The 12170-nt window shown below is 40.4% G+C and overlaps 1 protein-coding gene across 1 annotated transcript in view; it reads left to right on the top strand.

Moving 5' to 3' along the window:
• Positions 1-12170, top strand: part of ELAPOR2 (endosome-lysosome associated apoptosis and autophagy regulator family member 2) — a 183991-nt gene that overhangs the window by 114727 nt on the left and 57094 nt on the right. Inside the window, exons 6-8 of the mRNA XM_060108141.1 lie at positions 562-667; positions 1949-2101; positions 2717-2805. Coding sequence (XP_059964124.1) covers positions 562-667; positions 1949-2101; positions 2717-2805 — 348 coding nt within the window. The remainder of the gene's footprint in view (positions 1-561; positions 668-1948; positions 2102-2716; positions 2806-12170) is intronic.

Genomic DNA, 12170 nt, shown 5'->3' with positions numbered 1-12170 from the left:
ATATGTTCTGGTGGCAAAGGAAGCAAATATTAGACGTGGTATCATTTAAGTTCCTGAGTCATAGAGTTAAATCGGGTTATTCTATAAGAATAATCCTATTTTTCTCTTGTTGCTGTTGCAGTGTTTTTTGTTAAATAATTTTAAAATGAAGCAAACTCATTCTGTTACCTTTTTGTTTTCAGAGCCCAAAGATCTACTTGTGAATAGTGGCAGCCAATCAATATGTAATTGGGCTAAGTGCCTTTCCCTGTCTAAAATGAGTCCCTTTGAAATATAAACCAAGACTTCACGCAAATGATTTGAAAATCATTTTATCTTTTATCATGCTTGAAGAATTTTCTTTTCCTTTTATCATTACTATATTTTTGGGGCTGGCAAACTTTTTTTTTTTTAGAATTGAAGCAGAACTTAGGTCTCAATTAACAGTAGATTTAAATTTGTGGGTTCCAAATAATGGTATTTCATTATAATGCATTGAAAAGTGTTTAAGAGATTAGCTTCTAGATATGGTTGTAGGTAGCATGGTTTATCTGACCTGAGTATCTTGTGTTCTCTTTATAGGTAATGTTGAAATCAGGTACAAACATATTGTACTGGAGAACTACAGGCATCCTTATGGGTTCCAAGGCAGTCAAGCCAGTGTTGGTAAAAAATATCACAATTGAAGGTATTTCACAGCAGTCTGCTCTGGTAGTCACCTGTCACATTTAATAGTTAGTTAAAATATTGATTACTTTGTTGGTTTCGCTGGCTCACAGGGATTTAGGACAGAAATTAATATGTTAGACATCATATAGGCCTAGAGACCCTGGTTTTATTCTTGGCAAATTGACTGGGAATTTTTTTTTTCCTATTCCTAAACTGAATTATTTAATCTGTGTGGAAAAAGTAAGCATAATGACAATTGTAGGTGTCTTTAAATAAAAGAAAATAATATTTATTAATAAGATCCTACTATTCATTTGAGAAGTCTCTATTGTGCTGGCATAGTGCTTATTCAGGTCACCACTATATCCCTAAAAATAACAGTGAGATAAATATCTTGGCCTGTCTCCTACACCTTTTGCCTCTCTGAACCACCTGTGCATTTTCTGGCTTAGAAGAGTAGCCAGTAAACCCTGGCGTGGTTCATTCTCAATTAGGGCTACTTTTTTTTTTTTTTTTTTTTTTTTTTGCGGTACGTGGGCCTCTCACTTTTGCGGCCTCTCCCGCCGCGGAGCACAGGCTCCGGAGGCACAGGCTCAGCGGCCACGGCTCATGGGCCCAGCCGCTCCACGACACGCAGGATCCTCCCGGACCGGGGCACAAACCCGCATCCCCTGCATCGGCAGGCGGACCCTCATCCACTGCGCCACCAGGGAAGCCCAGGGCAACTTTTAATTAAAGCAGTTGATTCTCCTTTATTAAAGTTTGGCTTAATGTTTTAGTACGTTCTAGGTCACCTGTTCCTGCGACGCTAACTCATTAGTCATAGGGACATCTGCTGGCAAAGGCTGGAATTACAAGCCAGAAGAAAAGTGGAGCCTTTCCCAGGGTCCCTTAGGTCTTGTCAGCTACGTAGTGAACAGTGGAGAAAAAAGGAGCAGGTGGCCACAAAGATGAGAGAATGGTATAGAATTGGAGGGAGCCTTAGAGTTTATGCCACTTCTGATTAGTGGAGTTGTCTTTCGACAGCTGAGTTTATACACTGACTGTATACCTCTGTCAAGTCTGAATCTCTTGTTGAAGTGTTTGCTCCACTTATGTGTTCAATTCAGTATCCAGCCCAGTTCCTTGCACATAGTAAATACGTTTTTGGTGTTGAATTAATGGGATATAGAAGACCTGGGCTAAGCTTGTTGTTAACACTTCTCTCTCACTTCTGGTAGAGGCAGCAAGGACTCGCTGATGTGCTTGTTGCTGTCGGGTCCTCCCTCCCATGCTCTCTCTGGTTCCCATTACCACACAGGGGTGGCATACACATCAGAATGCTTTCCATGCAAGCCTGGCACCTTCAGCGACGAACCAGGTTCATTCATCTGCCAAGTTTGTCCCAGAAACACCTATTCTGAGAAAGGAGCCAAAGAATGCACCAAGTGTGACGAGGACTCCCAGTTTTCAGGTAAAATGAGTCTCCAGTTGATACTCTTTGTTCTTTTCTTTCTAAATTTATGTTTGTTGAGAGTATATAGTCACAAGCCAGAAATCACACATACAATGTGATGGAAACAGTGGGCCAGAAACCAAAGTGCTGAACGGAATCCATACTGAGTGGGTAAAATAGGACGCCTGATTACCCCTTTCTGCAGGACTTTTCTCTTTGTAATGTTTTCTATTCCACGCCCCCACCACCACAAAGGTAACTATTTGGGATATGTTTATACTTGTCTAAAAAGGTTCATATTGTACTTTTAGATGATTCCTTGGCATGGAGATGTACTTAGAAACTTGTAATTTGTTCCAAATTTACAACATTCTGTGATAATGGAGGAAATCTAATGTCTTCTTGGAAAAACTGTGATATGCTCCTGTGTATCATGGAAACATTATTGCTCTAGGGAAAATAAAAATACAGGCCTTTATTTTCTTTAGGCCTAGCTAGTTCTACCTAAATTCCTCTGGTGCAGTTATTTTTACTTTTCACTTGTCTACTTTTTGTTTGTTTGTTTTCATGTTTGCCTTTTCTTAGAGTCACAACATAAATGACTCATTTCTGAAATTCGTTTTCATGTTGCAGAAGAAGGATCCAGCAAGTGTAAGGAGCGCCCTCCCTGTACCACAAAAGACTATTTCCAGATCCACACTCCATGTGATGAGGAAGGAAAGGTACAGGCCGTGTTCAGTCAGCTCCATCCCACATTTATCTACCCTTTTCCCAATTTGAGCAGACTCGAATTTGTTCATGAGAGAGTTAAATGAATAGATTTATAGTACGTGTGTGTATGTAGCACGAAGGAAATTTAAGGTTTTAGACTCTGAAGCCCAGCTTCCCAGCTTTGATTTTTGTATCTACTGCTTTTTAGTGATGTGGGCAAGTTATTTGCTCTAAATCTCAGTTTTTTCATCTGTAAAACGCAAATAATGTCAGTACCTACTTCATAAGGCTGCCATGAGCATACATGAAATACTCAATTTAAGGTTCTTAGCATAGTACTTGGCACATAATGAGTGCCCAATCAATTACTGCTATTTTTAAGTTACATTTTTGTCAGAAATAATATCAGGAGAAGCACAGCCTTAAAGTGTGTTCTGTGACTCACAGGATGGAAATATTGTGTAACTTCTCTTTAATTATTTGGTTACTCAGTAGGTTTGGTCAATAAAAGCCATGCAGCCATAGGCTGATTCAGTTATGGCAGATTGCTGTGTAACTGCATTTAGAAAATGCAAAGTAATTACCATATAAATGGCACTTAGCCAGAGGAATAATGCACACAGGAACTCTGCAGTTGACCTGCCATTGTCTTAATTAAAAAGTTAGGGACTTCCCTGGTGGTTCAGTGGTAAAGAATCTGCCTTACAGTGCAGGGGATGTGGGTTCGATCCCTGGGCATGGAACTAAGATCCCGCATGCTGCGGGGCAACTAAGCCTGTGCACCACAACTATTGAGCTTGGGCACCCTGACTAGAGAGCCCGCGTGCCGCAAACTACAGAGCCCATGTGCCACAACTAGAGAGAGAAAAACCTGCAGCCACACCTAGAGAGAAGCCCGCCTGCCACAATGAAGGATCCCATGTGCCTCAACGAAGATCCCACGTGCTGCCATTAAGACCCGACACAGCCAAAAATAAATTAAATAAATAAATCGTAAAAAAAAATAAATAAATAAAAAGTTAGCCATGCCAGCCTATGTCAGTAGGAGAAACTGAGGTTAAGGTGGCTGTGCTGCAGCATTCTTTGTGTGTTTTTTGCATCTTTGAAATAATGACATTTAATTTCTTGACCTAGTTTGTAACATACAAAGAGATGTCAGTATTACTTTCTTTTCTTAATTTTGTATCCTTAGGTTCTAATCTATAATTTTTATATTTATATAATTGTTAATCTTACCCTTAGTCCTTAGGTTTTTTTTTAAAAAGAATTTACTTTTGAATACTTAAGACCAAGTATATTCTTGTGTTTTATAGTACAGCAAGTACTTACTAACTCAGAATAAGTCAAAGGAAGGCCAGTTTAAATTAATGGAAAATTTCAATGATTAGAAGTACATCTATTACTTTTAATTAGAACAGTAACTCTAACAGCTTTTAAGTGACAAGGAGTTATGAAGTAAGATCTTGAATGCCCTACTATAATGGTCAAGTGAGGCCTATTTCTATTTGGAAAATATATGTAGAGAGCCATTAAGGTGGGTTGAAAGTAACCTGGAATAATGTTTCTTTAACTAAACTTTTCTTAGCTAAACTTTCCTTATTAATGAGTAAGGCAAATTAACTTTAGTTTATTTTATGTAATAGTCATTAATTCAGCATTACTGAAGCTTAAATGAATGAGATGCAGAATACAAATAGATCTTGATTTTGCTATAATGAAAGTATTCAAAATTCATATTTTTATTATGTCAGTGAGTAGTTTTTATTATGTCAGTGGATACAGTGACAAAATCTAGTTGACCTGGGCTTAAGGAAGTAAAGCCATATATTAAAATATATTAAATGTAGAATGCACAGAATACACACATATGCGCACACACACACGTATATGCACATGTGTACACCCACAGGAATATTGTGTACACACATACACACAAATTACACTCTCTCTGTTGTGTCTGGGTAAACTCTGAACTTGTTCTTGGTATAGAACAAAACAGTGTACCAGCACACCATAAACTCAGACATTCTTTTTTTTTTTTTTTTAATTGGAGTGTAGTTGATTTACAATGCTGTGTTAGTTTCTGCTGTACAGCAAAATGAATCAGTTATACATATACATATATCCACTCTTTTTTTTAGATTCTTTTCCCATATGGGTAATTACAGAGTATTGAGTAGAGTTTCCTGTGCTGTACAGTAGGTCCTTATTAGTTATCTATTTTATATCAGTGATTCTTTAAAAACTGCTTTAAGACTTCATTCAAGAGAAATGTTTCTAGCTACAGAAGTGAACAAAATGCAATGGGAACTTAATTAGATAACAGATATAGTGAAGAAGTGTGAATAACACATGTGCGTTTGAATTTTTTTCTATTTTTGTTTGTTTCAACATTTTCATTTGTTGTGGTTTCATCTTTTTAAGAGGTATGTTATTCTTGCTTGGAGTAGCCTGGTGATTTTCCAGTGGCTTAGTGATGTTTCCCAGGTTGTTCAACGACTGTGTTTTGGCTCTTTTTGTCCTATCATACTCTTTTTTTTTTTTTTTTTTTTGCGGTACGCGGGCCTCTCACTGTTGTGGCCTCTCCCATTGCAGAGCACAGGCTCCGGACGCACAGGTTCAGCGGCCATGGCTCACGGGCCCAGCCGCTCCACGGCATGTGGGATCTTCCCAGACTGGGGCACGAACCCGTGTCCCCTTCATCCGCAGGCGGACTCTCAACCACTGCGCCACCAGGGAAGCCCTATCATACTCTTTTTGATCTTACTTTCCCCATGCTTGGAGAGGATCATCAAGGGAAGTGGCTCTTTGAGGTATACAGACTTTGAACATTATAATTTATACGACACAGGAACGTTCAAGTTTTTGAAGCTTCATTATTTGATTGCTTCCTGCCTCTAGGAGACATTTTAAAGGAAAATTTAAATTGGTAACTGGAACCATTCTAATCCTGATTAAGGGACTCTCATTTACATCATGAAAAATGTGAAATGCGTACTCATTCACGCATTTATTCAGTGAATCTTTACGGAGCGTTGGTTATAAACAGAGTTGCTGAGTGATGAGAGCAGGGCCATGTAAGGATAGGGAGAAGAAGATACACGTCTCCATAGATGGTAGAGCAGTGGTTGTCCACTTTCAGAATCTGAGCATCAGACTCACCTGGAGGTTCCTGTCTCAGATTTTCTGTTTCAGTAGATCTGGGGCAGGGCCTGAGAATGTACATTTCTAAGAAGTTCCCAGGTAATTCTGATTCTGCGGGTCCAGGATCTCAGCAATTTGAGAACTACTGGTCTAGACTTTAGAGGAAGAGGTAGTCTGTCAAAGAAAATGAATTATTACTTCCAATTGTTATTAGTGCTACAGCAGGGAAGTCTGAGTTTTTTTGGGGGGGCTCTGATCAAATCAGGGAAGGCTTCAGAGCTGTGTAAAACCTGGGCAAGGGCATGGGAGGAGAGCATTTCTGCAGGAGGAAGCAGGATGGTGAAGACCTTATGTGGGAGGGAGCCTGAGTGTGACTAGAATATGAGGATATGAGCAGGGAGTCGCCCTGAACGCCACAGGCTAGTGCTAGAGTAGGCATGCTTTCATAGTAGTGAGTTAGCTTGGAAATTTTACATATATTTTGTTTTCTAAAGGTTGCGTAGAACCCACTTTTTACCTGTGTTGCATGAGGTACCCCCATATGGTTACATACAAGCACATGCACAGATTCAGTGCTTGAGATTTGAGCCCAAAAGAATGTTGACCCGTGATAATGGGCAAGTATTCTTCAAGAGAGGGCATCTTTTTTTTTTTTTTTTTTTTTTTGCGTTACGCGGGCCTCTCACTGTCGTGGCCTCTCCCGTTGCGGAGCACAGGCTCTGGACACGCAGGCTCAGCGGCCATGGCTCATGGGCCCAGCCACTCCACGGCATGTAGGATCTTCCCAGACCGGGGCATGAACCCGTGTCCCCTGCACTGGCAGGCGAACTTTCAACCACTGTGCCACCAGGGAAGCCCGAGAGGGCATCTTTTAATATTAACAAGATACTTGATGGAGCTTCTCCCGATGGATGATCTCCGTATGGATAAGCTCTCTCTATGGGTAAGACAGAGAACTGTGGACCCAATGATATGGTTAAGTTGGTTATATGGCTAACCCAAGAACTATATGTAAAATGTTTGATTTTATAATTGGATGGCAGCTAGGAGAATAGTTGATCTGGACTAGCAGTATAGTTGTTATATATTTGCCATAGGAAGATAAATTTAACAAAGTATTTCTAAATACCCTAACTCATACCAAGAAGAATATGAATTCACATAACTTATTTTCATCATATTATTGAAAAATCCTTAACTTGCATGAAGACATTAGGGTTAAGTATACCAAATAGTAAATTTATAAAGCTGGGTCAGGAAGATCTCTGTGCTTGAAAAATGAGCTCAAATTAGTAAAATCAAATTTTATTTGTGTCAAAGAAAGTCTCAGATATAAAAGTATTTTAAAAAGAGAAAACATTAAATTGCCAAAAAGATTTATAAGAGAATCCAGGCTTTAGAAGACCCGGCTCAGAAAATTAAAAAATACAGCAGATATTTAAAGGGGAAAAACCTTCCAAGAATATAAAAATTGAAAATTGGGTTTTCATTTAAGCTGTTTTTTTTAATTTTTATTTTATATTGGAATATAGTTGATTTAAAATTTTGTGTTAGTTTCAGGTGTACAGAAAAGTGATTCAGTTATACATATACATGTCTCAATTCTTTTCCAAATTCTTTTCCCATTTAGGTTATTATAGAATATTGAGCAGAGTTCCCTGTTCTACACTGTAGGGCCTTGTTGGTTACCTATTTTACATATAGTACTCTGTGTATGTTAATCCCAAGCTCCCAATTTATCCCTGCCACTTTTCCCCTTTGGTAACCATAAGTTGGTTTTCTGCATATGTGACTCTATTTGTTTTGTAAATAGGTTCATTTATACCATTTATTAAGGTTCCACATATAAGTGATATCATGATATTTGGCTTTCTCTGTCTGACTTACTTCTCTTAGTATGATCATCTCCAGGTGCATTCATGTTGCTGCAAATGGCATTATTTCATTAGTTTTCATGGTGAAGTAACATTCCCTTCTGTATCTGTACCACGTCTTCTTTATCCATCTGTCCATGGACATTTTGGTTGCTTGCAGGTCCTGGCTGTTGTACATAGTACTGCAGTGAAGGTTGGAGTGCAAGTGTGTTTTCGAATTATGGCTTTCACCAGAGAGACGCGCAAGAGTGAGATGGCCAGATCATAGGGTAGTTCTATTTTTAGTTTCTTAAGGAAGCTCCATAGTGTTCTCCATAGTGGCTGTACCAATTTACAGCCTCACCAACAGCGTGGGAGGGTTCCCTTTTCTCCACCTCTCCAGCAATTTTTGTCCCTAGACTTTTAAATGATGGCCATTCTGATTGGTGCCAAGTAATACCTCGTTTTTTTTTTTTTTTTTTTTTTTGCGGTACGCGGGCCTCTCACTGTTGGGGCCCCTCCCGTTGAGGAGCTCACGCTCCGGACGCGCAGGCTCAGCGGCCATGGCTCACGGGCCCAGCCGCTCCGCGGCACGTGGGATCTTCCCGGACTGGGGCACGAACCCGTGTCCCCTGCATCGGCAGGTGGACTCTCAAACCACTGCGCCACCAGGGAAGCCCCCCTCGTTGTTGTTTTGATTTGCATTTTTCTACTATTAAGCGATGCTGAGCATCTTTCCATGTGCTTGTTTGCTTTTTTTTTTTTTTTTTTTGAATCAGTGTGTGGGAAATTTACCTTTTGAAGTTGGCTTCTTGAAAGTCTACCCTTTTACGAATTCTCTGTCGAGTACTACCCCAGGACGTTTGTTGAAGGCAGGTATCATTTAGAGCTCCACAGGCCTTGTGAATGTCAAGTGCCCATAAGCACCGGTTTTAAAGTTGTAGTTATGGGAAACGACCACAAGGTAGCAGCATTTCTTCATGCCAAACTCGGGTTCCTGGGGTAACCAGAGGCTTGGTGAAAGTCCTGTTCCAGGGTTGTAAAGGAGAATGGAGTGTGGTACAACAGACACCCAAGGGCTTGTGTTTCTTTACATCTTCCCCCTTCCACTACAACCCCCGGACCAATCCCAACCCCTGAAAAAAATGTGCAGATTGCTTTCATCCATGGGGGCAGCGACTCTAAGGAAGGAGGCTGGAGGTGAGCACCTCAGCATCAGGAGACGTGGGGACTAGGTGACTTTTCAGTGCTCTTCCGGCCCAGACAGTCCACAGTTCTTTGGTTGCACTAGGCGTGGCATAGCTGTAGGAAGGTCCGCCTGGATCTGGAGATTGTGGTCCCATCCAGAGGGGACCAGGCACTACAGGTCCAAGGGGAGCTCCTTTGCTGGCACATCCTTCCCTGCTTCCTCAGCCCCATGAGAGTCCAGCCTTGGGAACCAAGGCTACTGAGGCTCCAGAGCTGTGAACCAGCCCAGATTTCCAAGGCCTGAGGGGAATATAATAGGCATTCCTTTTTTTTTTTTTCTTAATTTTTAGATCATATTGGAGTATAGTTGATTTACAGTGTTCTGTTAGTTTCTCCTGTACAGCAAAGTGAGTCAGTTATACATATACATTTATCTATCTTTTTCAGGTTCTTTTCCCATATAGGTTATTACAGAATATTGTGTAGAGTTCCCTGTGCTATACAGTCTGTCCTTGTTGATTATCCATTTTATATATATAGTAGTGTGTGTATGATAATCTCAAACTCCTAACAATTCTCTTGTTCATCATATCAACAGAGGTTGTCTCATATCTGCCTGTAAAAGTCAGGGGGTTAAGGTAGTTTTGTAAAGGAGTCAGCAACTTACAGAAAAGCTTGAGGTTTTATTTATCTTGGGTACCAAAACTAGACAGAGTAACTTTTTTTGGTCTGTTTTATTTCAGGGTAAAAAGTGGTCCCTCCTACCCTTACCACTCTTGGATGCAATACATGTTTCCTTTTAATGGTGGCAAAGCAAGGTGTCAGTTTTGCTTCTGTACTTGGGGATGATTAGAAAATTTAATGAATTTTAAAAATACTTTTCAGAATTGGAGTGAGGGAAGGCAGGGCAGGAGTCTCTTGACTAATGTGACTGGGAAATCATTGCAGAGTGAAGAGTTTTATCAAGACTTTCTCTTGCTCTTCTCGCTGATATTCTGAGCTCAGTTTGATTTCCTTCTCAGGTCGGTTCTTTGCTCTGGTGCCAGATACCCCCTGACATCTCTACCCAAACCACTGTCACCGTCACAACGTTTTATAGGAGGGCTGACCGAAGTTTCCGGAAAGACTCTGGCCCTGCTTGAATCACGAGCCCATCCCAGACCAGCCATTCTGTCCAGTACCGTGAGCTACTCTGGTTGGACAGCTTAGTTCACCTTCTAATCCCTATGGCTGGGGAGGCCAGACCATATCCCAGTTCCTTTCAGCATCACACAAGTCAATTCCTAAAGAGAGATAGATGGTGTCTGTTACCACAGTAAAACGAGAGTGACCCTGTACAAGTTCACAGAACACGTCCACTCTTAAATAAGGTAGCTCTGGCAAGATTGTCTTGAAATACTGGGAATTCCCACGTAATTTTGTACATACCTCTCTTGATACTTACATGGTGATCATAGTTTGCTAGTGTTTTGGTATGAGATCACTTTATTGCAAATACTTGTAAAGATGACTCTTTCCTTCACCAGAGCCTCTGCTTCCTGTAGACAGAAACATGTTCTTAATCATTAAAAACAATCTTGAGGCCCAGTAGAGTACCTGGAATGCAGAAGGTAGTGAATCATCTTTTGAATAAATTAGTGAATGAGAGAATTGGTGAGTGAATGTATGATTAACACGTTTAGAGTGTTGTGTTCTGTCCTTGGTAGAGGCCTGGGGAAATTTTCACAAAATGAGAAGAATCTAGAGAAAAGAGGCCAGGATATTAAACTATTTCATATGAAGTATGGTTGAAGTTTCTGGGAATGTTTTTTCAGCTTGGAAGAAAGACACCATCGGATGGAGGAATCATGATTACCTTGCTGGTGTTTGCTAGTTGTCCCAAAGAGATCTGATCTCTTTCTTTTGAATAACCATGACATTTCATGTTGGAAATGATGATGATGACAATAGTAATAGTAATAGTAGTGATAGTATTAACAGCAGAAGCAGCTTTCCTTTACATATTTATCTGCATGCTTGCTCTTTGTGTGTGTGTGTGTGTGTGTGTGTATGTGTATGTGTATTCACACATTGCCGCCAGTTCTTTTTTTCAACAGCTATGTAATTAGACATTAGTATACCCAGTTTGCAAACAAGGAAGCTGAGGCTTGATGAGGTTGAGTAACTTCCCTAAGGTCATAGCTACTCATAGCTATGTCTTAAGGCTGGAATTCTAACCCAACTCTGTTTCCAAATCTGATGCTTTTGTATGCTTTTTGTATATTTTTCTTTTTATATTAGAGCAGTTTGTGAATCTGTCTTATTAAACTGTAACCTCCTTCAGAGCAAACAATTTGTCTTATTAATATTTAAACTTCCTATAATGCTTTCTTCTACACGTAGTAGATACTTAATAAGAATTTCCCAAATAATAAGTTTAGGCATTTGAAGGGAAGTCTTAGAAAAAAAAGGAATAGACCTTTCTTTGTTATCCCATAAGGCAAAATTTGGTTTATCAGGCAAACTTAAAGAAGATAAATTTCAGTTGTATGTAATGATGTTCTGACAACCAGAGTTGCCCAGTTCTGGAACGGCATGTTTTGTTAAATTGGAAACTTCCTGGCAAAGCTAGAGAGTGCCTGGTAGGGAAGGTTGTTTTAGAAGGAAGCCTTCCTGAGAGGAGACAGCCGACCATGGAACTTCTTCATCTCTGAGTCCAGGAAATTGTTGGATCATAAAGGGTTTGCTAATGTTTTTGTATCAGATTATGTAGTACTTTCTTTGCCCTTTAATTAACTTCAGTATTACAAATTATTTCAAGTGCTCAGTGTCTGTAACACAGTCCTTCTGAGTTATAAAGCAGAAGTAAGATGGAGGGGACATTAAAAAAATAGGGTATAGGGCTTCCCTGGTGGCTCAGTGGCTGAGGGTCCGCCTGCCGATGCAGGGGACACGAGTTCGTGCCCCAGTCCGGGAAGATCCCACATGCCGCGGAGCGGGCTGGGCCCGTGAGCCATGGCCGCTGAGCCTGCGCGTCCGGAGCCTGTGCTCCGCAATGGGAGAGGCCACAACAGTGAGAGGCCCGCGTACCGCAAAAAAAAAAAAAAAAAAAAAAAGGGTATAAAGGGGTATGGGTTTTAGATCAGCCTTTCTTCCTATATGATTTAAGCAAGTGGAATGTACTTGGAGCCTGTGGTTCTTAATTAGGATGA

The sequence above is a fragment of the Mesoplodon densirostris genome, chromosome 9 (assembly GCF_025265405.1).
Source record: "Mesoplodon densirostris isolate mMesDen1 chromosome 9, mMesDen1 primary haplotype, whole genome shotgun sequence".
Classification (NCBI taxonomy): domain Eukaryota; kingdom Metazoa; phylum Chordata; class Mammalia; order Artiodactyla; family Ziphiidae; genus Mesoplodon; species Mesoplodon densirostris.
The sequence above is the reverse complement of the archived record's forward strand: the minus strand, read 5'-3'. Positions and strand labels throughout refer to the sequence as shown.